We start from the raw sequence: 26,943 nt of genomic DNA on the forward strand, positions 1-26,943 counted from the left end.
CAAGAAAGGAGAGCCTATGAAACTGAAGTGGGCATTAGATCACCAGAGACAAGCGAGGCCACAGGGAAAAGGATGATAAAAATGTATTAATAAGGTTAGATGCTATACCGGACATACGACTTATACCTGCCCCATTTTAGCTCTGTAGGTCTTCAAAAATCCATCGTGAATTTCACCCTCCCCCAAATCCTGCAGAGTGGACTGCATCTTCCTCTCCTGTCCATAGCACTCGCTTCAGCCCTACGAGCCCTTCAAGGTTCAGCACTACCTTCAGCTCTGCAGATGCTCCCAAAATGGGAGTTGGAGGAAGCAGGGCTAAATGAGCTGTCACTCCAGTTAAGGCAAGTACTAACCAGCCCTACAACTGCATTTAGAGCTAGCTTTCAGGAAGCAGAGAAGCAGGACCGCAATGAATGCTGTGGGCTGAGAGCCTTCAGGGTGATGTGAGGACTGTGGGACAGAGGTGTAAACCTGCTGCCACTGGCTGTAAGGTACGTCAAGTCCCACTGCATTGCCGAAAGATGGGATTTAGATTAAGGGCAGAGCTTGAAAAAGGAGAGCATATGCAACTGAGTGATGGATCCTGACATGCTCACACAGCTAAAATAAGAGCTTGAAGAAACAGTAAGAAATGTAATGTCTGTCCTAAAGTAGGTATGAGACTTGTGACTACAGCCTAGGCTGCGACTGGTCAGGAAAAGAGAAACTCTAGAGGTGAAACTAGTCATGGATCGTGAATGATTTAAAATGAAGACACATGGAAGAAACTGTAAAGGAGTTACTACCCCTGCTAAAGCAGGTACAGAGCCTCTGGCAACAATCCAGAAGAGAGGTTAGGCTGGTTTGAAGTTGGGAATGGATAGCTGGAAAGCTGAAATTAATGGTGACTCTTGAAAAGCTCACAGGGATAAAATGAGGGCTGGAGGAAGCAGAGGGAATTGAGCTGCCACTCTTTTTAAGACATATACCAGTTTATGCTAGGGATAAGACTGGATTTAGAGTAGGATTAAATCTTGGGAAATGAGAGCCCATACTTCTCGAGTGCTAAGCAAGGTGTAGGGCTGGTTCGGTTAGCATTTGTCCAACAGTATAGGCTCTGCCTTCTCAAAGATCAACTAGATGAGGAAAGGCGTAAACGCCTGGCAGAAACATCTGCCACAGAAGACTGAAACTTTAGACTCAAGTAATGCTGTGGCCAAATATCACAAAGAAAATCAGTGCTTCAAAAAGCAAGTAATCACCAACAGCCTTCAATAAAGTGCTCTTGCTTTTACCATTTAACAAATGTCTTAATACACCTTAAGTAGTCTAGATAGAAGAAAAAACATTGGCTTCAGATTTCAAGTACTATCTCTCTATAATTTGAAAGCATCTCTTGAAAGGCAGACTTTGTGAGGTTGAAATAGTTACAGACTTGTGCTAAGAAGGAAGAAGGGCAAGTTTTGCCTTAGAAGGGAGTAAACTCAACTCCATCCTCTCCCACAACAGCTTTGAACCATTTTTCCTTTTAGGCAGATGACACTGCCAAAAGATGGCTGGCATTAAGATCTGCAGATGCTTATACAATACATGAGAATTGCCTGAAATCTCAGGATTCTGTAAAATCATGAAGATGACTGATTAATGCATTTGTTCAGGTAGAGACTGAAGAGTAAATTAGCTTTAATTCAGCTAAAATTAAGTTAATGGTTATGGTTACATCCCTCATGATTTAGTAAAGTTGACAGTAAGAAAACATACTATAAAGACCCAGCTGTTCTCTGAAAATGCACTATAGACCTTTTTTTGTGCTTGCTAATGAGAAAAAAAAAAAAAAATCACAGCATTTGTAGCACCTTACATCTCAGCAAGAAAATTTCTATTATTAGTGGGAAAAAATAGGAGTTAAAGAATCTCCTTAAAAAGTGCACATTAAGAAGTCTTTCAGAATCCATTAGATTTCCACATACAGAAGCAGATACACAGATGACAATTCCCATTCTAAAGTTTCGCTCTTTTATCTGAGCCCACATGAGGATATTACAGTATTATGATGTTTTGGTCTTTTCTCTTGGCATTTACAGTTCTTCTGGTGATCTACCCACCTTCTCCTCCCCCAAGCCTCTAAGTACCAGTGCTCACATTGGTTTATAATCCAGTCTACTGGAGCGTAGTTATATACATCTCACTGTTTTTAATTTCGTAACAGCTTCTTTCATACTTTCAATGCTCTTAGACTTACAGTACTTCCTCCGCATTACTTTTTGTTGCCCTGCACACTCATTGTTCTTACTGATTTTATTCAGAGTTCATGCTCAGCATCTTTCAGAACATAATCTTATTTTATAGACATAGGCTCTAATACTTCCTTAGGGCTTGCCTGGTTATTGCTGTGTCTCCAAGGACTCCTTAGTTGAGATGAACATACGTCCTTCAGCATTAGGTCTCATGCCCACGTTTTGATTACGGCTATCACAGTTCTGTACACACAGTGCTCAAAAAGTCAGTGATGTGGCACCACTGAATCTCTCCTGCAGTAGCTTAATCAGTAGCTAGGATGGATGTAGCTGTGACAATAACTGAAGGAGAGGCAGCTTGCCACCCCCTTCATCCTGTGATACAGAACAACTGCTCAATCTGCTGAACTGGACATTAATAGGAATTAGCCCTTCAGCACCTCCTGAAGGAACTACAAGTCTTACAGTTTAACTATACTTCCAGTTAGCTGTGCCCGAAGTAGAACTATTTCACCCCAGATAGCCCAGCCTTTTGACTTCACGTCGTCCTGAGTTTAGGAACCTCTCTCACTTTTGCAAATACAACCTTTTTCAAAACAGCTAGAGTACGATTTTTCCTAACCTCTATTCATTAAGCTGCTTTAGACCGCTCTGAGGGATATCAGAGATGGCTTTCAAAGAATAAATTCCAGTGTTAAGGGAAGGATTGTGCAGACTTGAGATGGAGAAGCATACTTTCGGGAACAAGAACTACATTGCATATTCTTGCTATCAAGTATTCTTTCAGGTAAGTCTGCAACATCATCTAGCTGGGAAAAGAGAAGTCTGTACACCATTCAAAGAAAGTGAGATATATTGGCGTTGTTATGCTCACAACATAACTATAAGAAAACTATTTTATGACTGTCCATAGGCAAGCATAAAATGCATGAGTAAGCCTGGAAATCTTACAAATTGCAATCAATGAAAGACAAAATACTGTATCTAAATTCAACTCCATAAAAGCCACCCATTTCCTGAGGCTGTGCAAAGGTATTATGAACAATACAAAGAATGCTAGAAACTATAAAAAAGGGAGGAAAAAGATATTTGAAACTGCTTTGTGCGCAACCATGCACCCTTACTAAAATTTTTTTTTCCATGACATAAACAAATATTATGACACTTAAGGTCTTCAGTTTAAAACAAACAAACAAACAAACAAACAAAAAACTGCAAACTGCACAATATTTATTATGTTGGCTTAGATCTACAAGGTATACCAAAAAGCCACAAATTCCACAAGAAAATTAAAGTTTAACATGGAGAGCTGAGAGGAACAGTAAGCATGAGGTACACTGAACTGAATCCTCACTAATATTTGCTAAAGTAGAACAAGATGTATTGGAAGAGGCCTACCTGTTATGTTTTACTTCTTCCCCTCACAAAAATAATGAAGGTGTTATTCTGCGCACTTATGGAATTATAAAGAATTGGTCTGGCTGGTGTTTTAGAATATTTAATCCCGTTACATCAGCAAAGGGATTCATCGGCAGAGAAAGCAGGCAGCAGAGTGAATGCTGTTATCTTTTTCTTTAAAAACACAGTTGGCACAGAAATTGTCCATTTTACTCAGGAGGATGCAATTACATTTCAGCTTTCATGTAAAGCTGGCTTCGTGAAACTGAAAAGCCTGTGTATGAACAGAAACATAACAGCAGGGAAAAAACAAAGGCTATAGCTGGCTATGGATCATTTCTCCTTCTCCACATGGTTTGAGGGAAAAATAGCTGGATGCACTGGGTGAAACCAATCTGCAGTAAGCAAGCTCGTATCAGCCCTGCTGACCTAATGGCAACAAGAAGTCTAGGACTGAAGAGTTCAGACTCTCCTGGGGAAAGCAGATAATCAACCCCTCATGTCTTTAAGTAAAGGTTTTATGAGCTGCACAAGAGAAAAAACCACCACAACAAAACAACAACAAAAAAGACAGAGAAAGGGGAAGTCATCTTCGGTCTGAAGGGAGGAAGAAGAATCTTGCTCGTCAACCCAATCCAGCAGCTGGGACTAGAACAGGGAAGCCCCACTCACCCCTTACTCTACCAAAGCCTTTGAGAGACTGCAATGCAAATTGCCAGGAATGCTTTCACTGAACAAGCTTCTGTAAGGAAATGCCAATCTGTTTGTTTGGTTTAGGAATGTTAATAAGGAAAATAAACTTTCTGAGAGAGCAAGGAAGAAAAAAATTTAAAAGGTAGGTCTTCCTTCCTTCCTCGCAGCTGGATATAGCAAAACTAGCTGTGAGGAAACTCACGTAGGAGGAGGTATCAGGCATTTGATTCAGGGTGCTCTCTTCCCAAGATGTGTTCCAAGCGCCAAAGTCTTTGGCTAAATGAAGACAGTTCCATTTTTATTAGCAAAAACAAAAAACCCCAAAACACTCTGAAAAAAGCATGTTTTCTGGCCACAATGGAACAGAAGTTATCATGAAATTCCTCAAAATTTCAAACAATTGGAAAGACATTTCTCATCCAACGCTGGTTGTACCATAACGAACAGAAGGAAAGTTTGGATTCAGACACAAACTATAAATAGTACACAAACCACAACACAACTTTAAGGTCAGAAATTGTCAGCTTAAGAAGTTACACTCTGACTATGTAAGGCTATGTAAGTTAATTAACATTTATTAAGCAATGTTAGTTCCCAATGTGAGAAGCAACAAATTGGGTCAGAAGACTCTCTTTCTACATTCAAACAAATACAGCTTATGTTGTAAGACATAACTGAATGCAAATCTTGACCTGTTAATTATTGAGGTCTTTACTGTATGGTTTTAGATACTTTGATCAAATGTTAAAGAACTCCTGCTCCTGTGACAGACAGATGTGCACTTGGAAAAAACATGGTGCTCACATTTTATCAGAATTTCTCATTGTTTTATGAGTATCAAGTTGTTGGACAGAAGAAAAAGTTCAAAGATCCTTTTGATTAATATCTTTAAAATGTCTAGTTGCTATCAATAATAAGATTAAATTTCCATACCCTTGATATTTGGCATGTCTGCCAAGAAAAAGCAAAGTTATTACCAATAACCTCTTTGTTAAGTAAAGCAGAGAAATTTAAGTCACCTTTGACAGTTCAGTGAGAACTACCAATAAAAAAATCATATCGCACATTCCTTAGTTAGTTCACATTTGTACTGTGATAAAGTACACTGAAAAGTAGACATATCTGTCTGGTTTAATAATTTCGTATTTTCAAAGTAAAAACAAAAGAGAAAGTGTGATAAATTAAGAATGTCCACTGTGTGAATCAGAAGGAGGAACTGTAAAGGTTTCTTCTCCTAATCCTTTGGTTCACTGCAACAGTGCAGTACTGAAGTGAATCCCCTAATTATCCATGCTTACTGTACACCAAGACAGTTCAAGTTGATGTGAATGAAATAAATTTGTTTCTGAGGGAAGTGAAATATGCTCCAGCTACCCACTACATGCTCTCCAACTCCAGTGGGAGTTTGAAACCACGAGTGGTTCATTGGTTAGCTTCGGACTGCATTTACAAATGCAAACCTATGGTCCAGAGGACTGGATGAGATCCATCTTGAACTAAAATCCCCAGACCACACACAGACAAACAAATCTCAGAACCGACTGCTGCAATCTACAGAAATGTTCCTGTTGCACCAAATAACATCAAATACAGGCACCCATACAGATTACTTTGCTTTTACCCAAATTTATGAGTAAAGACTGTTATACAGTGTAAAGATAGTCATTATCGTCTTCACAATTAATTCGGTGAGAATTGCACTGGATGTTAAATGGTCTGAGATGGGCTGCTTTTGAAACAATTAAGACAAGCTTTTATGTTTTGTCTAAGCTTAATATATATTCAACAGCAACTGCAAAGGTATGCTTACTTACTCAAGAAAAAATATTTGAAATCAAAATAAATTTTTGCTAAAGTAAACCACTTCTAAGATATCAAGACAAAATGCTTTTGCATGATTTGCGTTAAAGACAAAAATGCATTGCTCCCTTGAATTTCTTCCTTACCCAGTTAGATAGCCTTCTATTGCATAGAACACTGCATTTTCTTTACTATTTGTTGAGTTGATCATATTTTGTCCCACAGGACAAAATAAAAATAAAAAATAAAAAAATAAAATAAAAGATGAAATAAAAATCTTTTTCCCGCAGAAAAGATTTTTGCACACAGGTTCTGGCTCACAGAACAACTTAACAGCCCACTTACAGACACCCTGTGCCCTCTGCCTTGCTAAAGCAACCTTAACCCTTCTGGCTGAAAAGATATTACTCTGTTGAAAAGAACTGAAAATTCAGAGTGCCTAAAGAAGAATGAACGTATCTCTTAAAGCTAACAGTAGCTGACATAGGATGGGGAACATTTCTGTAACAGCTTCAATATTTAACAAGAAAAGTACTGAACAGTGAATCTCAATTTCCTATGTAGTGGTCTACTGTGGATTTTTCCTCCGGGAGTAATTAATAGCAAGAGAAAACCCTTCTCACACAGCAAACTAGGCGCTTACCACCCTTTGTTTCTTAGCAAACAACCCATATGTTGTCCAGACACTGATCATTTGTAAGAGTTTATTTTTAACATAAACTCTGGTATAATATGAAAGTTCAACTGCTACCAATTGCCAGTCTTCCCTAGATTTAGGCAACAATATATTTTGGGAGTATGACTCAAGAAAGCATTCACATGAGCAAGTAAAGCAGGTGGCCAGGACCTACCACATAGCATCAGCTTCATCAGAACATCCTCAGAGAAGGAAAAATAGCTCTTGACTGTTTGGGGAGATGATCAGAGGGTGGAATAAAAACTGTTCTAAGGTATAGGCTGTAATTATTACAACCAATAAAGCAAACTGCAGAGTCTATTGCCTCAGCATCACAAAGAGATCTATAAAAAACCCCACTACTCTTCTGATCAAAGTGTTTATCACTGTGTTGCCAGCAAGTCACGAAGAAACTCATTTACACATGGGGCCTCAGTCATAAGTTTAAGTTATGCCTGTGCCAAATAAACAGCTTACCTGTTTTTTCCCTCATAAGTATGTCATAGAGCAGCACAGCTCATTCATTCACTCGATGTTTCAACTGCAATAGAAAAATAAGTTGTTTGTTAGTCTGTTGGGAAGAGAGATGTCCAAGCTACCTATAAAACTCTTGCTGTCTTACGCAGATTTACGCCAAGCACTGGGTTCTGTGATTGCACAGGAACAGGTGGCCAGCAGCCATTGCACTGAGGCACTGCAAGTTACAATGCGGCCAAAATGTCACCTTCAGCTGGGATTCCTTAATCTCCTTCTTCAAGTGAATTAAGCAAAAATGAAGAGGAAATTGAACAATGTTATTTCTGTCGTTTGCTTGCTTAGTAACAGGGCTTTGACCAAGTTAGCTGTTAGAAAAGCTGGGTAGTTTCAGGATAAAGTTTTTCATCTTTAGCCAGAGATTTGAGAAAAGGATCCTACCATCTTTACTCAAATAAGCAGTCCAGGAGCATTACTGTAGGCAGTCCTGATTCAGAGTGATACTTGGGAAGCATCTAACTTCAGGGACATGGATTGTCCCATTTAATTAAAACCAGAAGTATTCTGGTGCTTGAAGCAATGTACATGCATGCGCTTCAACTCTGATTTGAATTCATGCTTGTGGGAAAAGGGATTACACACCCAAACTCTGCCTTGAGCCCAGAACAGCAATGGACATGACACATGTTCCAGAGGTATTACAAAAAGTCAAGCCAAGGAAACTTCCAAAAAGAAGAAAACTGAATGTATAAGACAAAACTTTTCCTAAAAACCAGCATAATGTCGCATCAAAAGTGAAAAGAGGTTTTTAAGTCCCTACCCTTCCACACACACCGTCAGCTCATGGGCCACACACACTTTGAAAATGTTCATTCAATACCTAGGAGAAAGGAAAAGTTTAACAAAATACTGTCCCCTGCTAGAGATGCTCACAATTTAGTAACGCACATGCTTAAGCTGTACACACAGGGAGAGCAGTAGTACGTTCCCCATCCTGACCGAGAGACGGATGCACGTTTCGGAGCCAGCGGTCCCCCCAACAGTTGCCAGGAGCACGCCCGGGCCGGCGCTGCGCAGCAGGAGGCTGCACGTGCGGCGTGCAGGTCAGGCTGAGCAATGCCCTGTCCTCGGCCGCGGGACAGGCTGGGCCAGCTCACCGCAGCACAGGAGCCACGGGCACCTCTCGCTCGGCGCCAGTGACCGCCACTCGCCTGGCCCTGCCTGTATCTGGCAGCCCAGCAACAGGTTCTCATGCGAGTGCCCGTTAGGAAGAGTTGTTTTCTTGTAAGGAAATTCTACAATAGCTCGGATGACCAACAGGGAGAGCTTCTCTCCACGGACAGGAGCTGCTCTGCTCTGTGCAGCGCACCATACCAAAATCCATCTAGGCTCCACCCGTTGCAGCACAAAGGGATGTCAGACCATCTATAGCCCTCTTTGATTCTGCCTTATTAAAGCGGTTATCTTATTAAGCCATTTGTTATTGGGCATTTTTTACTCAGAAGGAGCGCTGCACCATCTCGCTCCCTCCTCGCCCCAGTGCAGAACACCTCCCTTTCTGAAACACACAGACACACCAATCTGTCCTCAGTGTTGTCAGAGCTGTGGCCAACACCATTACCCTGAGAACAGTTAAGAGTGGTTCTCAAGAAGATAAGGTGTTTGCTTGCATTAAATACTATCTATATTGTGGCCAAAAGCCATGTCACTGTTCTGCTTTATATTGCTCTTTTATTATGGAAGAAGAATATTGATTAACCTTTTCAAGAAACCAGTCGATTATCCCTTACCTCCACAATAAGGGCCTGATCCCAAAGGTCCAACATGCCTGTTGGGACACCGTACTTGTAACAACATTACTAACCATGTTCACATTCTCTCCAAAATGTAGTTAGCATACCAAAATAATAGGTACAAGCATTATACAGGTATTTACTGCCAGAACCCAAATTCATAACTTCCTCCCTTCTTCTTCCAGGTTTTCCTCTTTTAGGTATGTCAAAACAATATAGAAAGAAAGCAGCAAATGCATGTTAAAAAAATTAAGAACTCCAATGAGACTGAAAATAAATCATCACGAAGTTTTCCTGTTTAAAATAAAGTGACAGGAACAACTTTGAGCAAGAAAATGCTGCTCTTCAACAGACGTGAAGAGGAATGGATCAACACTCGCCCTCTCTATCCATGTACTTTATTTACCAGACATGACATCAGTCCACAGCTGCTCACGACCATAGCAGCTAGAGACCATGGATCTGAAACAGAACGTGCCAAATGAGGCCACCTGGACTTTTCAGATTCTTGTAATACAAAAGTTGAACTTTCTGTCCAAGTGAATTCTCAAAAACACACTAATATTAATTCATTTATTCCATTATTTCGGTTACTGTTTCTACACTGCCTACTTCAAGAATATCTAGCAGAAAGCATATTCTTGATGCAATTGATTGACTATTTTTAACCACTACTGCCTTCTGAACGGACTCTAGCTTATCTGATTATATGTTATAGAGCACATAACCAGAACTAAAGGTAGATCTAAAAGGAATAAAACTTTTCATCAATCCACAAGGGGACTTGTGGATTTATTTTACTTGCAAGCAGATCCCACCTGATCTATCACTTAATTTAAAATGTTTTCTAAATTTAACTACCTTTCAAAGAAGGCCATGACTACAGAAACACTAGTGACAGCTATAATTTACAAAGCATTAAATTACCAGAAATCAAAAAAGGTTTTCTTTTGGGTGGGGTTTTTTTTTCTTGTTTAGTTGAAGGCTCTTTTAAGGTTCCTTTTAAGGTTCAAAGATAAGGGACTACATCCTCCTCACTGAAAGCTACTTTCTTAGTATTCTCTTACAAATTCATCAGGCTATAAGCCATAAAACCACAAAACATTTTTATTCCTTCTTTTGGTTAGGAAATAGTAACATGTAAGCAGCTGAGTGGAAATACATTAGCAGAGCTTTCCTGCAGTCCACATTATGATTGAGCTCTTATATATTTACTCATATGAACTGTACCACTGAGTGAGACCATCAATAAGAGTTAATTATATAAAGGTCCTACTAGACAGTATGATACCAATTTTAAGACTCATTTTTGTCCCAGATGATTCTGCTTCTAGAAAAAAAAATGCTTTAGAGATAATAACATTTACTTTATGCAGTGGCTTTAAAGTTTGCTAAGCCTGGTTCAGGTTTTATATACAGTCCTGAATATTAGCTAGATTCCTACTTTCAGTGACATTTATCACATCATCATTCCACCTTGCACAAAATGGGCTCTATTTTTTATGCATTTACAAACACTCAAGTGATATAAAGCTTTTCTTTGTTACTTGTTGACTGTAGATGCATAAAGTACAGGACCAACTCCTATCTTGTTATTGGCTGGCTGCCATTAGCATGTTAATATAAATAACAGACTTCATGTGTATATCTGAACGAGTAAAACACTCCATTTTCAGGGGATTCTTTTCTGATATCAAGTTTTCGTCTTCCTTAAGGACTTGGATGCTTCAGCACAGGAGGAGAGGATACTAAGAACAGTGCCTCAGAAAAACCAGTGCAATGGTTGTCCAGGTTAATGTAGGAACACTCTTTTCAGCATATTTCCTTTTTCTAAACAATAGTCCACCAAGCAATGTAAAGGTCAACACTTCTGCTCTTTATCTGAGAATAATAACTCCAGCTATCAGAGAGCAAGATGGTGTTGTGCTTCCAACCTAGCTGCAGTTATAGTGCAGTTTAGGGAACACACTTTAGCAGTAAAAGAAAGACATCACAGGTGATGATTTGGTTATTGGACCATCCTTTACTTGCAAGGTAAAATTAAAGTGTTCATTTATGTCTGGGATATCAATTTCCTTCTTTCACACCATGCCTTCATGTGTATTTGTAAGACTAAAACTTCAGTAATAAAAGCAGCATCAACTAACAGGCAAACATTAAGGAAAAGTGCATAAATAATACCCCACAGAACAAGAAAAAAACCGCCAGACCTTAGAAGTCAGAAAAGATGGCTTCATACTCAGCATGTTGACTCCATCAGCTTTCACTGGACTCTCTTCAACACTTGGGTCCAGGGTCAAATTCTGATTTATAGTTGCATAGATATACGCAGAACTGCAGCTAGAAAGGAGCTCAGTGTAGCATGATAGCTATGGCTCCCCTTGGTAGCAGGAAGGGCCTTCGACAGTTCTTCATATGTTTATCCACAAGATCAGCGAGCCGGCATTGAGGGATGGAAAGCTCGACAAAATTGCAGCATCCAAAAGGGAGATAAAAACCACTGACTGCGGAGACAGGACTTTAAATCCATGTGAGCAGTCAATAACAAAAACCACAGACCACAGACTTGGGAATTCAACAATTCTCCTCAAGCTCAATTCAATCTCCAGACTGAATTATTCAGTAAACTTTGTTTTTTCCCAGTAGTGTTTGCAAAAGATGTCAAGGAAGAGATTGTCAAATTACAATTAAAATCAAATAAAAAGAGAAGATGTGTTTTCCTCCCTCTTTCTCTAGTTTTGAGGAAGCTTTCTTAAGATAGATGAAAACAGCAGATGACAAGCTACAGCACCCAGAATCTTCTCTATTAACAACGTGAGGGGTCTGAAGATCAAGAAAAAAATGGTTATCTGTTATAAAGAGGTCATGAAAGTGATCCATCATCTGAAATAGCTTGTATTCATGTTACACTGTTTACAGTCTTCTGGGCAGTATCTCCTACTCTGAGCTTGCATCTCTTCCTCTTCCCTAGCCAGTAAAGCTTTGTCCAATGGCAATATGGGAAAAAAAACAACCAAACAAAAAAATCCCACTGACGAGCTACAGTAGACTTAAAGTAGCTGTCTTGCTTTTTCTTATAACCTTCCTTCAAACAATTCACTCATTATCTACACCCCTTCAACTCACTTCGTAAAATAGCTGAGCCCCAGTTGAATCAGGACATTGGCTGTCAGATGTATATTCCTAATCCTCTAATACAGCACGGCTTCTAGTGACACTTGATAATATCTAAGAGATTTTGACATACTTTTTTTCAGCTCAATACAGGATAGACATTTTGGTCTTCCTTCAGGACCCTGCTGTGAGAAAGCAACCTACCTACCATCATCCAGAAAACTCCGTAATGACATTTTAATAATTCTGACTCACAAACAGCTTACAGGCCTGCTGCAGAGGAAAAAACAAAGCTTTGTACTATCCAGTGTTTAACACTGGTTTTATGCATTATGTTTTAAAAATCTGAACAGATGTAAATAAATGACATGTGATTCCACATAAGAACCCTTAAGATTCTATAAATACCATAATGAAAATACACCACCATCCCTTCTCATGTTCCTTCATCACAGTATTTAATACTGATCTCAAAATCTTTAAATGTCTCCATATTATTAGCTGCACCCAAGAACAGCTATCAAAGTTTTACAGGACATTCTCCAAACGATGATATCACCTTTCCTTTAGTTAACACTAACCTGTTTCCATATGACGTCTAGCGGTCAGCGATGAATAAAAAGCTCAAATAGGGGCATATCTATTTTCTAACGACCTTCCCCTTAAAAGCATTCCTAAAACCTTCTGTGAAGAATAACTAATGCATCTCAAGAATGAACCTGCCCAGAAAAGCACCATCTCACAAAACCACAGTAGTAGTTATCCATGTTCCTATTTCTTATATGTTCACCTAGTTTTCAGTAGCATAAAAAGATATATCCATTAAGGACAGAAGGTAAAGAGTACATACATATATGAGGGACAGTGAGGCAGAAAGTCTGTCACAGCCAAAACCAGAAAGATTTGATAGATGTATCAATCTTTGATCCTACAGTGGCATTTCCCTTCTCCAGCCTGGACTTTAGGTGACTGCCTTTAGCACAACAGCATCCTTTAACCACAGCAATGTCCTCCTTGATCTCTGCCTTTCCTTCCTACTCTTTAATCGCAGGGTTCACCCACTTCGACTTTTGAAAAAAAACCAACAAAACCTTGTTTGGCATGTTGCATTTAGTAAGTTTACTGCTCTACATGTTTCCTCGATTTCCTGAAATACACATGGCCTCTTTCTTCCCTTTTGTTAAAAAAGTATTAACATGATGAGCTATATCCACCTATTTGAGGCCAAATGTCATTCAAACAATTATAAATACTTGATACAAATACTTGTCTAAAGTTCTAGTTGCAGCATAGCCATAATAAAAATTCTGATGCAAGTTGCCTTACTTTCTTCCAGAAAGGCATTCGTTTCATGAACGCCTTAGCTTTGAAGATGATTTCATTGCCAAGCAACCCTTGTGTTACTGCCAGAACACTGGGGAAAAGCTTTATTTCAAGAAAAGAAAGAAGAATGTGTCAATTGATGATGACAGAACTGTTGTAGGTCAAACAGTTAAACTTATTCTGACTCCATGTGTACCAGGCTTGGGGATTTTTTTTCTGAGTACACTATACTGTGTGAGGGCAGCTCTGAGCTGAACAGAAGAAAACAGACTTATGGTCAGTACAAGTTGTAACTCTCAAGATAAGGTTAACGGGAGTGTCCCACTGCATCATGCAATGCCCTTCTAGGACCAAGGTTAATTAGTACAGCATTCACTAGGGATCTCAAACATAATACAATCCCCTGAACGGGCAAAATCTGCAGCTGACACAAGAGTAAACTCATCAGAAACTAGCAGTGCCTGCAGGAACAGAAACATGCAATCGATGACAACAAAATGGCAGATATAATCCAGTTTTCACAAACAACCACAGGAAGGAAAAGTTGCATTTGCTTTCAGACACAGCAGATTACGTTTAATTCTGTTATCTCCAGAAAGAGACATGGGCATTTGCTTACGCAGTGCACTTAGTACTTGCTCAGAGCTTTTGCGAATAGATGCCTTTGTTTACTAGCAGTGATGTCCAAACAATTTCATGGTCTTTCCTCCACCAGAATGAAAATTTTCCAACCCTCACCATCTGCATTACAAACATCTCAGCACCTCCAAATTGTTATTTAAAAAATAACAATATACAAATAAATAAATACAAATACAAAAAAATAAACAAATTGTTTATTTAAAAAATGAAGCAAGATATTTTACTTACAGGAGAAAGATAAAGAAATTACCACTTCATCACCAGGCTGTCCAGAGTTCACTCTGCAGGAAGTTAGAATGCCAGGCTAGCGATGGGCTTGTGGTCCCACAGGATGAAAACCACACTCTAGTAAATGCATTAATATCACTTTGCAGTTGATATATTTGACCATGCTGGACAGAGTGCAAACTATACAACAGCACAGCCATCTAGGTCAGGGCCAAATTACCAAAATATAGCGAAATAATCTGCCTAAATGAGTCACAATGCACAAATTGTACAGTAATCCAAAATCTGGTCACACACGATCACTGGACTACTTGGAGTGTACTTCGCTGATGTCTCTGTCAGTGATCTTTGATGGCTCCTCTCTCTTTCCTCCTCTTTATTACATAGTTCCAGCATTGGCCAGGACTTGATTTTGTGTTATAGATGAAAAAGTTTCTACCCCTAGAGAGCTTACGTATGTATGAATAATTCACTAGCCCTCTTGCAGCTGTTTTTGCCAAAAAGGGATTCTGGTATCTCTGGTTCTACCAAGTTCTTTAAATTTTACTCCTTCTTCACTGAAGTAGGAAGAGCAGCAGTACTGCTAAAGCCTGGTCCTTAGTTTCAGAGAAAGAACTGTGATTGACAGTACCTCTTCAGAATTGTCTCTCTTCCCTCCCTGCATGCCTGGAGAAACAAGCCAATCACGGTGGTATTTCCAGCACCAAGATAAATACTTGTGCAGCATTTATTGAGACTAGTAGGAAGTCTCCCCACGCTTAGATGTGAAAACATTTGTCATAAAAAATCTCTGGGCTTCAAAACTATGACCTCAATGACTATACCAGCTACATACCATTTTATTGACTATTATTAATTCCTAATAAGAACAAGCCAGTGTGAAAGAGTTGCCTGTTTCCTGATGGAATTATACCTGGTTTATACAATCATGTTTTACAGACATAATTTTCCTATTAAAAGTGAGGGGAAAAAAGTCATGCCTTAGAGACATAAGTGATGCTGCCACAGCACTAGGAGAGATCAAGTTACACTAGTGAACAACTTTTGTTGTTAACATCCACGCCATTCGCAGAATACATTTCAACTTATTTCAACAATATACTTTTTTCCTTAAAAAAGAAAAAAGCTTCTACTAGAAGATGTTGCTGTCTACACTATTTCTAGAACCGTTTTCACCAGTCTTTAAACAGTAGGCTGAACATCCACGCCAGTCTGAACTTTCAAAGCTCATCATGGCCTCTGATATTTGCTTAAACTATTATAAAAGAGAGAGAGAAAAAAATAAGTTAAATGGAGCAGCCAGTTCTCAGCTTTTCCCCTCATGACACCCACCAGCCTCCCTGCCCACAAATCCAGAAAGCGAAGCAGCACCTTACAAATCTCCTACTTGTCAGGATAAACATGCTTAATGGCAGACGGCTTCTCAGCCTCCACCTCCTCCAGCGAAGGCTCTCCTGCCTTCCCCTCAAGCTTACGGCCAGTTCTCAGGTGCCTGAGATTTCTCATCGGTGCTTTAACTCTTCCTAACCCATCACCCAGGCCAAAATATGAACCCGCTGAAGAATGCCGTTCTGTCCAAAATAAATTTCTAACATTTGCCCCTCCACTAGGTTCCCAACTGTGAGGGCACGTGTTATTTATAGAGAGTAATTTCAAGACAATTAGCTGAGCGAATGGAACAATTTCTGAACTGGAGTAGGCAGTGAGACACAAAAAGCGTACGGTACTGAACAAACTGTTAACATTAAACGTGGACCAGCAAAGAGGAGGTCTGGGCCTGGCTAGCGATGGAGAGGAGGAGGACGAGGAGCTGCCCATCAGGACCTGCGTTCAGGACCGTCCTTCACCAGACCCTACGCCGCCTCTGAAGTTTTCCTCCGCGCCTGCTTTCAGACGCGGCCGAGGATCTCGGCTCGGGGGGTGCCGCGCCGCGACCGGACCCCGCCGCCGAGCGCGGCCCCCCGGGCGGGACGTGGGCCGGGGGCCGGGGGCAGCCCGGCCCTCGGGGGCGGAGAGGGGCGCGGCGGCCGGCCCGGTCGGGCGGAGGCACGGCCGGGCCCCCCGCCCGCTCCCGCCGCGGGGGAGAGCTGCGCCAGCGCGGCTGGGCGGTCGCGGCGCCGGTCCTCCCCGCCCCCGCATTCAACTGGTGGGACCCCCCCCCCTCCTCCCCCGGCAGCGGCGCGGCGCGCAGGAGGCGGCGGGACGAAGCCGGCAGCGGGGCGGGGGAGCGGCGGGCGGCCCGGCCCGGCCCGGCCCGGCGCGGCTCGGCGCGGCTCGGCTCGGCTCGGCTCGGCTCGGCGGGGCGGGCGCCGGAGGATGCGGGCGGCGGCCCGGCGGCGCGGGCGGCTGCAGGCGGGCGGCGGGCAGCGGCGCGGCGCCTGACCGCAGGGCTCCGCTCCGCTCCCGAGGATGCTGGGGGGCGATGCCCGGCGACAGGGAGGACGAGATTTGCCAGAAAGCGCTGCAGCTGCTGGCCGAGCTGTGCTCCGTCGGGGCGGTGGAGAACGAGAACTGCCGGGATTTCATCTACTACCTGCGGGACAGAGCCCGGCCCCGCCTCACCGACTCAGGTACGGCCGCCGCCGTGAGGGGCGCGGGCTGGGCGCGGGCGCCGGCGGCCTCCCCCGTCCGCTGGCTACGGGAGGAGGGTGAACATCCCCACGCATCCCTCGGAGGCCGGGTGCCGCGGGGCGAGGCCTGCCGGCACGGCGGGGGCTGCCCCGGGGTGCGAGCGGCCGGGGAGGGAAGAAGCGGGGGGGGGCTCCCAGGGGCCCGGGGCCGGGGGGGGTGCCCCGGTCTGGCCGGGGGAGGACGCTCGTCTGGGCTCCGCTGCCCGCCGCTGCGCCCGGTGGTTTCGGGCGGTGCTGCCGGGGCTCCGTTCAGGCGTCCAGCGCCCAGCTGTTGGCGGAGAGGCAAACCCCTCCTGGGGCAGCTCTCCCCGCTGGAGCCGGGTGCTAACGGCCGAGTGCCGGCAGCGCGGGGTGCGGGCAGGGTGGCAGGCAACTTTCTCCCTCGGCTGGCCGGCGTGCCCCCCGCCGCTTGCCGCGGCCCGGCCTGGCCCTGGAGCGGGTCGGAGCCTCCCTGCCCAGCGCTGCCTCCTCCCTAGCTTGCTGCAGTGTCACAAGCCGAGGGGGCTCTCCTGGTGCTCCTGTGGCCCTCCCCATCACTCTGGGTTTTGTGAAAGACGGGGGGGGGTCACAGCTCCGTTTAAACACAACACAATTTAACCTAACTTTCCGGTTCTGTATTTCACAAGCTAAAAAGACAGTTTCTTGCCTTTCTGTAGCAGACGTGGGGGGTGTAGGTCTGACAAGATGTACACTGAGTGCTTTTGTGTGTGTGTGTCTGGGTGATGGTTGCCTCTTCCTATCTTGGCATAACACTCTGACTTAAAAACTTTAACTTAAGGAAGCTTTTTAATAAGGAAGCTGAGCTCCAGCTGCGCAAAAATGCTGCAAGATTGATGATGTTCTGTACATCTCTGGACATAAGGGAAAGGCAAATTGCAGTTTGAAGTAGGAGTTTATTATATTTATTTTTACACCATCGAGTTGAGTTTGCTCAGTACGAGGAGAAATTGAGAGAGTTAAAAGAGAAGTTGATAAACGTTTGCAGTACTGGAAAGCCTTGCTGTTAGATCAGCTGATTACCACCGCACAGTATTAGTTTCTTTAATATTCTCTGAAATAAATTAGTTCAGTTAGCATAGGGCAGTCTAATGACACTCTGTTCTTAAATATTTTTCTGTAATTTGGTGAGTCCGAAGTAACAGTCAGAGTGCAACACGCAGAGTTGCTTGGATATGCTAAAAGGCCTGGAGGAAACAAGTAAAACTAAGAAAAAAATTTGGGGGGAAGAAAAGATCGACTATCACAGTAAATGAATAAGGAATTTTCCAACATTCAGTTCGCTTGTATCCAACGCTATTTGCAGCCATTCTGGCTTTTCACTCACTTAAAAATATTCAAATTAAAGTGGTTCATGCAATGTTTGATAAGGATTCTTTAAAATTAAGCAAATTTAATTGTTTTGTTCATATAGGCAGATTTAATTGCTTTGTTCATATAAGCAGTAATTTTTGTCACAGACACCTGTGATTTTCTGTAATTTTCATTTACCAAGATCAATCACATATTTCTATATCAGGTGATGATTCCAAAAATGTCTACTTAAATCAGTGCTCACTTTGAATACTAAATTACTTGAAATGCGTATGGAGACTTTAACCTCAGCTACTTGGATAACAGCTTTTCAGATTTCTTCCAGAAGCTACCTGCTTTTTTCCATCAGCCTCAGGCAAAAAGAGTACCTGGCATCTGTTTGGGAGCGTTTTTAAAACATGGAGTGCTCAGTAAAAATTTATCGCCTCTACCTAATGCTAAAAAAAAAAAATATGTGTTTATTTCTACCTGTTTTGCTTAAGCCATTATTATACAACAGCCTCCCGGTATTGTTGCAAACCTGCTCAATTACAGAGAGCAGCGGTCCCTAACCTTCGCCAGCCAATGTGCAACAACACTGAGCAATTATGCTGCAGGCAGCATCTTCCTATTGGCCTCAATTTTAACATTTTTATTTTTTGCAGCTGCAGCCAGTCTCAGAGGGTCTAGCAGGCAACGCATTATCCATAAGCCCTGACTTGGAAACCACTTCTGTAGGGTAGCAATGTCAGGAATATATTAATTTACCTTGTCTTATATTTCTTTGATTAAAATACATATATTGTCCCAGTGAACTGGCTGCCCGTGAGGTTTGTTTAGCTGGTCCTTGGATGTGATGGCATGGGCTGTAAGATGACAGTGTACATGGTTTCCAAAAAGAAGTAATACGATTCACAATCAAAGGGTAGTACATTGACCAAATCCAGCTTGATTTACATAGTGAGTTTCATTGACTGAACAATGGTGAAATGTCATTAAAAAGCCCTGACAGCAGATCCATTCCCTTTCCAGCCACTAGTGGTCTAAACACAGGGGTGTGAAGCAAACCTGTGCTGAAAGACAGCATCTTCTTGGCAGAATGAGGCAAAAGATGAAGCTATACTTGTTATAACCTGTTTTTTTCCTGTATTAAGGTGACGTGTGTTAGCTGAACTGAACATCTTCCTCTTAGGCCAGACAAAAGAGCTATCTAAAAATGTGTACAACTTTGTTAGAGTCTCTTTGTTAGAGGAAAGCGCAGCTAGAAAACATACTTGATTAGCTTTTGTACAGGAATGAAAGCATTTCCCCATGCTTGTAGAAGTTTTTCTCCAATGAAGTGGCTACTCGCCTAAACCCAACTACATGGTAGATACAGATGATTTTACAGCACATTTGGTTTGAGCCATTCACGTATGTCAGCTCTGTTACGTGAGTGGTAGGGGAGCTGTACAGGTGCAGTAGCTACTGGAAAAATATGGGAAGTGAGCTGAGGGGTTGCTGAGCCTGATACCAGGGTTTGTCTACAAGCTCAACCTCACGGTGCGCCTCAGTCCCAGCGCTGAGCAGCCAGATCCCTGGAGATCCACTCGTTCCTTGCCTGAGTCTGATGCAGTTGGCTGCACGGCTCCCCGCTCTCTGAGTATTTGGTGTGTGACTCAGAGCGGGAGGGCAGGAGGGAGGGGGACAGGAGGGGACTGGATGCCTGTGGTATGCACAGCATCTTAATTTTTCACGTAGTTTGTCCTATTATGGGAAGTACTGCACAGCGCTTAGAGAATAAGTTTAAGGGCTAATGAGTTTCAGGTTTAATGCGCTGGTCCACTGGATTTGAAGGGTGACATGGGTAAGTCAGATTTTAAAGGTTTTCAGAAAAATAAAAATGCAAATTAGGCATTTAGTGAAAAACCTTCAATTAGTTCAATAAGAGTTATATGTCAGAGCACCCTTGAAAATCCCAATAGGCATCCTTAAGCATTCAGGCACCTAGATAAACTGGATCTTTTTCTGTTCCATTTCTCCATTCCATATTTGTAACATGTTGATAATATTTCTATATCATAGGATGGTTTAATGAGGGTAAATTGCTAAGTCTGAGCACACCAAATATGTAATACATTCATAAAGGAGAGTCATATGGACCTCTTAGAGATATTCAAGTGAAAACTGTGTTAATCGTATGGGCATTTGAAAACAATCACTCAAGATCACGTAATATCACCCCATGACACCAGATAAACCAAATATTGTAGATGAGGAATGGAAGTTGCTTGACTAGAAGAATTATACTAATGTGTAAAAAAAAAAACAAACAACCAAACCCAAAAAACATGTCGTGGTTTAACCCCAGTTGGCAGCTAAGCACCACACAGCCGCTCACTCACCCTCCCCCCCAGTGGGATGGAAGAGAGATTCTGAAGAGCACAAGTAAGAAAACCCATGGGCTGGGATAAGAACAGTTTAATAATTGAAAAAAAAAAAAAAAATAATAAATAATTATAAAAATTGTAATGAAAAGGAAGAGAACAAGAGAGAAAGGGGGGAACAAAACCCAGGGAAAAACAAAAAACCAAGTGATGCAACTGCTCACCACCCGCTGACCGATGCCCAGCCAGTCCCCCAGCAGCGACCACTGCCGCCTGGCCAACTCCCCCCAGTTTCTATACTGAGCATGACGCCATATGGTATGGAATAGCCCTTTGGTCAGTTGGGGTCAGCTGTCCTGGCTGTGCCCCCTCCCAGCTTCTTGTGCACCTGGCAGAGCATGGGAAGCTGAAAAGGCCTTGACCAGTGTAAGCACCACTTAGCAACAACTAAAACATCAGTGTGCTATCAACATTATTCTCATCCTAAATCCAAAACACAGCACTACACCAGCTACTAGGAGGAAAATTAACTCTATCCCTGCTGAAACCAGGACAAACCAAAAAAACCCATGAAGGCAGAAAATCTTAATGGAGAGACTGACCATTAAAAGAGGAATTGAGACCAAAAAAAGTTGCATTTCCTTGTGGACCATTTCTCTAAAAGATTTACCTTGCAACTACTTAACTGAAAAACTTGGTGTGGCATGAATCGAGCCTGCCAGAAAGGGTGTATATGTTTTCGTACATTTGACTTTGGACTTTTTAAAAGATGACACCTTGGGGGTGGGGGTAGGGGGGTCAAGAAGAAGAGTTACGTGGTTTTGATTTAGGCTAGTTCAGAAGAGAGCAGTAAAGTCTTTTGGTGGCTGGAGCTAGTGCCCTGTTCTCAGTCTGCCTGGTACGTGACTGTGAATTACACTTCCATTGTAGCTGGTTTGACTGCTTTAGAGTTGCATTTCAGATATTTCAGAAATCAACCTTAAAGCTTTTGCCACTAGTTGTTGTAGTTCTTGGGTGTAGATGATTCTGGGTCTTTTGGGGATTTTTATTGTTGTTGTTGTTCTGTAGTCAATCTTTGTTTTTAAAAAAACCAGCTTCCCAGAGATGGCAGTGGTAGGCTGCCATTGCTCTTTGTAGACCTGATAGATTTCTGCACTGCCTTTTGTTGTAGTGTTTTGCCAACTTTACAGCGACTTGTGCTGCCTGCATACCTTCCAGTGACTGCTAGGTATAGCAACAGAGTGCTTAATGCATAGTTATATGTTTGCTGGCATTTGCTGAATATCAGTAAAATTAAGTTATATAAAAGAAAAGTATAAAAGAGTTGCACACTGAGACCGCCTTACACAAAACTTCATGTCCTTAGCACATTCTACGGATTGAAGTTTTCTTCCTTTAGTTAAAAAGTACGCAACCCTTGAAAGCTTGGAATGAAAAATTTAAAAAGGTCAGAGGAAGCTGTTATGAACCTGAGAACTGGATAAAAAAGATGCTTACGAAGATGAGGGATATAAAAAAGTCTAGGCCATTAATCATGACGAATTTTCATTAATGTCATAGTGGAAAAATGAATAGAAACAAAAAGTAAAGTTTTCTATCCTTTTCTGTTGTGTTGGATTGCCCATCTTGAGCATAAGCCAGTAAGGTCTTACAGTATTCTTAATTATGTGCTTTAAAATTGTCTAATAGATGCTAAACCAGAATACATGCTGAATATTGTGGGTATAGTGATGGCCATTAGGCATAAAGTATGCTACAGGTGGTAAGTAAGAGATCAATATTGTACAGCGACAGAAAGTCAGATTTTAGTATTTGATGGTAAAGATAGTTAAGGTAAAGATAGTTGACAATCAAGAAACTAAAAAATGTGGCCATGGAAATGTGATGGATATTGAAGGAACAGTGTATGAGCAGGTGCAGTTATGGTCTTGCAGTAGAATTTAAGAACTTTATTAATCAGTACTTTATTTTTTAATGTATACTTTCAACTTCAGGAAAGAGAAAAGCACAAAGAAACAAGAAGGCCTAACTGGCATAAACGTGGCCTCCCAGCCCACCAGTGGAATGTGGGAGTCGAGGTTTTCTGTGGAGAGTATCATTCCGGTAGACTGGTTGCTCCCTAGGAAGCTAATACTTGCAATTGAATAGCATCCCAGCAAGCTTCCCCTTAATTCAGAACTGACTTTAAAAACAAAACCTATCTTCAGAAAGTAGTGTAGATTCGTAAGAGGGCATTTTAAAATTTTTGTAACTCAAATGACTTACTGATTTATCCCCCCCCCAACTTCCAGGAACATAACAAGTTGCAGAGTTTCATCAAGATGCTAAATACATCTAGATTTATTTAGATAAATGCAAAAAGCATTTAAAGAGTTGTAAAGACATGAAAAAGATTTGAGTGGGTGAAATAACTTTCAATATGTTTTTTATTTTTGTTTTACTTATTATGAGCCATTGCTTTCCATATTTTTAATTTTATTTTCGTCCTGCAAAGTGAATGTAAAATGCTGCCATGCAAAATTGATAGTATTCTGTATGTCATGTTAGTGCAAAACTCTTTGCAAGATAGAGGACAAGTATAAATCGTATTCACTGACATGATGTCAAATGAATGAAGAAGTATGAAGTCCAAGTTCCTTTGGGTTTCAAGAACCAAATTACTGTTTAAAGAGTTTAAAAAAATACAGTGATGTTAGGTATTTTAGAGTAAAACTATGTATTCTTTTTCTCTTTTGAAAAGTCAGGAACAATTTTGCAGAAGGTAAAAATAATTATTTCCTGTTGCCTGTATTCTAAGATGCTCTGCTAGTTTAATTCCCTGTAAACAAATAGGCTCTGAGAGATTTTCCTGTCATACTTAAAGAGTTTAGTATTGGTTTTTCCTGGGAAAGCTGTTTTAAACAGGTAACTCTAAACTTTGAAACCAAGTGTAGAAAAGAGCAAATTATGCTGAAAGAAAAGGGACTACCTGTGTGCTTAATAATGGCTTGAAGCTGTAATTACAAGTAAATTAATTTAAATAAAAGTAAATAAAAGTAAAGATTTTACTTTAATGTAACTGCATATAACTTTTTCCTAGAATAGATTTTTGTTCTTTTTACAGGTAACCTAAAGATGTATAGATGTTTAAGTTATAATTTACACTTCGGAACCAGAGAAAAGGAAGACTACAAAGATCATTCTTAGGATAAAACTGATCTTGAGCTTTGATCAGGTTGGAGCATAGTCATATTAAACACTGTTCAAACATGAGAAGACAGATCCGTGCACTACTGAAATCACTTCACATTTTTCAGTGGTGCAAAGCAACTTCAGTGTAGTAGTCCTTTCCCCTAACTTGAGAAGACAAACATGAGTAGGTTTTCTGTGGTCCCTTTGACCAAGATGCATGCCACTGCTGTCCTGTGGCTGCTCTTGGCTGTTGTGGGGAGGAGAGCAACTTTAACTGTATGAGAAAAAGGCAAGAGGAGGGTGGCTTCTAGCCCTCTTGGCCTCTGCACCCATATTCAGTATAGGTGGGGAAAGCAAGAGCTTTCTGGGGCTTCCGTTTCCATTTTGCTTTTACTTCTCACTTATATGGGAATTATACCAAATGTCTGTTGTTTATGGTATGCACTTACGCACTGAAACTACAGCATAACGTTGTGTTATGCTTGTGTTAAATAGACTGATGCCAACTACACCCCTTTGTATTTAATGAAAAAAAGTATGTTTACTCGTATACTATATTCACTGTATATATAAAAATAATATTTATTTACTGAAGTCGTTGCAAGCAGATTTGTGAAGTAATCCTAAAAGTTAGAATAACATACCAATTGAATCAGAAGTCAGTTATCTCTACAGTCATCCCACAGTTCATGCAAGTCTCGTCCAAATGTGCGGTGAATGTTAAAGAAAATGGTTATTTTGAATTGTGAGTAACAAAAACATATATAATTGAAAATAACCTAAAGAGTAATGACAAAAAAATTAACATTTTAAAAATTAGGATGGCTAAATAGCATATGGTCTGCCTTACACCTGAATTCTCATCTTAAATGCCAGTTTTGCTGATGAAAAACGGTAGACTAAATTTAGCCCTTGTACATATGACTGTACTTGCCACTAAAACTTTATCACTGCATTTGTCATAACTCTTATTTCAATGGGATTTGCACATTCCTCCTAGATAGGGGGGAGAGGGGAAAAAAATTGCTAATTATAGTTGCCTAAGAAATATCCATAAGCTTTCCACAGGCAACAATTTACATTGGGAGACACAAAACTCTGATCACTTAAGTAGAGGTGTTACTGTAATGGATTTATGGGTCATTAATTCCTCAAAAAACAGGAACCTGTGTTACAATAACGCTGTTGTTCAGTACTGGTAGAATGCGGAATTGTTATGTTTTTGTGTGATCCATACATTTAGTGACCCAAGTACAAATGATCAGCCACGTGTCCCCCCAGATAGCTTTCTGGAAATTTCCTTTCCAAACTAATTTGTGAGAGTTTAATTACACTGACAATTCAGAGATCTAGAAATGTAAGTCCAAAATGATTGCTGTTGTAACAGCAGATCCAGTTAAATTCAGTTTTGAGGCTGTGCAGCACTATAGCATCTTTGGTGTGTAATGAGTAGAGGTTGAACATAAACTGTAATTTATGTATTTATGTTTAAAACCACATTTCTAGATTTTAGTTCTTCCCCTGCTGAAAACAATGATCATTGTTGGTTTAGTGCAAAGCTGTACTTAAGAACATTGTATTGTGCATCTTTTGCTATATTTTGTCATTAATTTAAGCTCTTCTGTGGCTTTATTTAGACCAAAGAGATAAAGAGAGATTATTTTGGTCTAAATCTTTATGTCCCTTTCATATTGCTAACAAAATTTTAGTTCAAGGGATAAGAATTTAGAATAATTAACTACAGATGGAAGGATTTTTCATAAAAACGCTGTCAGTTGCAACTTATAAAATCTGTAATTCCTGAAGTTCATCATCCTACAAGATAAATCTTTTTTGCATGTTCTGTAGTACTGTTAAGTAGTGAGTACTTGATCCATTTATTTGGGGAGTACAAAAAAAATTCTGTCACATAAAGAAAATGTTACGTATAACAGCTGGGGGTTTGCACATTTGTTACATTAGCTATTGTAATCACACTGTAATCATTGTGTGTTTTAAGTTGCTCAGTATGTTCAGCTGCAGTTTTTTGGGGGGATTTTAGACTTTCATTAGCCAAGTAAAATCAGTTTGGCTTCCTTTGGCAGACATGCACGCTACAGGATTTTATCTTGTATACTTCCTATGGTTAGTTGGAATTCAGAAATACAGGGGATGCAGTTGAAACTGGCACATGCGTCTGTATATCTTGAGCCAATTTACAGTTGATGTGTGTCCTGATTTCAGCTGAGATAGAGTTAATTTTCTTTATAGTGGCTGGGGCTATGTTTTGGATTTGTGCTGAAAACAGTGTTGATAATACAGAGATGTTTTAGTTGTTGCTGCACTGGTCAAGGACTTTTCAGCTTCCCGTGCTCTGCCAGGTGCAGAAGAAGCTGGGAGGGGGCACAGCCAGGACAGTTGATCCAAACTGACCAAAGGGCTGTTCCATACCATATGGCATCATGCTCAGCATATAAAGCTGGGGAAGAAGAAGGAAGGGGGGATGTTCGGAGTGATGGCGTTTGCTTGCGTGTGTGGCTTTTGCTTTCCCTATTAAACTGTCTTTATCTCAACCCAGGAGTGTTCTTGCTTTTACTCTTCTTATTCTCTCCCCCATCCTATTGTGGGGAGAGTGAGCGAGCGGCTGTGTGGTGCTTAGCTGCCGGCTGGGGCTAAACCACGACAATGTGTGTCTACCAAAGATAAACGTTGGAAGAATCCAAGAATACACAATCTGTTAGAAAAAGCTTTTATATTACTGATGTAAACCCACCATACTAACAAAAAAAGTCAGGCACTAATGATTTTGGAGTTAAAACTTTCAAAGGGCATGTAAAATAATAAGAATTAGGATTTGAAATAGGATCATTCCTTCCAGTACACTTTCTCACTTTTTTTTTCGGTGTAGTTTTACACGCACACAAAAAGAAAGCCTTACTGACTTCCCTTGGAAATACATTTCCTCAGTTTGCTACGTTTCCAGCAGGAAGTTTCTTCAAAATGTCTTAAATCTATCTTACTGTCTGTGAAACTCCCCAAATATTTCCTTTCCCCATGTGATGGACCTTTTTTGTGTGTATACAAGACACTAAATATTTATCTTTTACAGTTTATTCTTGTAAACCAGTCTTCATCATTCCCACCCAGGTT

The 26,943-nt window shown here is 41.0% G+C and overlaps 1 protein-coding gene across 10 annotated transcripts in view; it reads left to right on the forward strand.

Annotated features, from left to right (window-relative positions):
* Nucleotides 1-16,439: 16,439 nt before the first annotated feature.
* SYT9 (synaptotagmin 9) overlaps nucleotides 16,440-26,943 on the forward strand; it is a 70,297-nt gene continuing 59,793 nt past the window's right edge. For 4 of the 10 annotated variants that reach the window (XR_012042889.1, XM_072863624.1, XM_072863625.1 and 1 more), the window contains exon 1: nucleotides 16,442-16,927. Coding sequence is in view for 7 of the 10 variants with exons in the window: in XM_072863624.1 (XP_072719725.1) it covers nucleotides 16,780-16,927 (148 nt within the window). In the remaining 3 variants the exon portion in view is untranslated. Of the gene's footprint in view, nucleotides 16,928-26,943 lie in introns of all 10 variants that reach the window. The other 6 variants (XR_012042890.1, XR_012042891.1, XM_072863628.1 and 3 more) reach the window with 2 other exon arrangements.

This window comes from Ciconia boyciana, chromosome 6, assembly GCF_034638445.1.
Source record: "Ciconia boyciana chromosome 6, ASM3463844v1, whole genome shotgun sequence".
In the NCBI taxonomy this organism is placed as follows: Eukaryota; Metazoa; Chordata; class Aves; order Ciconiiformes; family Ciconiidae; genus Ciconia; species Ciconia boyciana.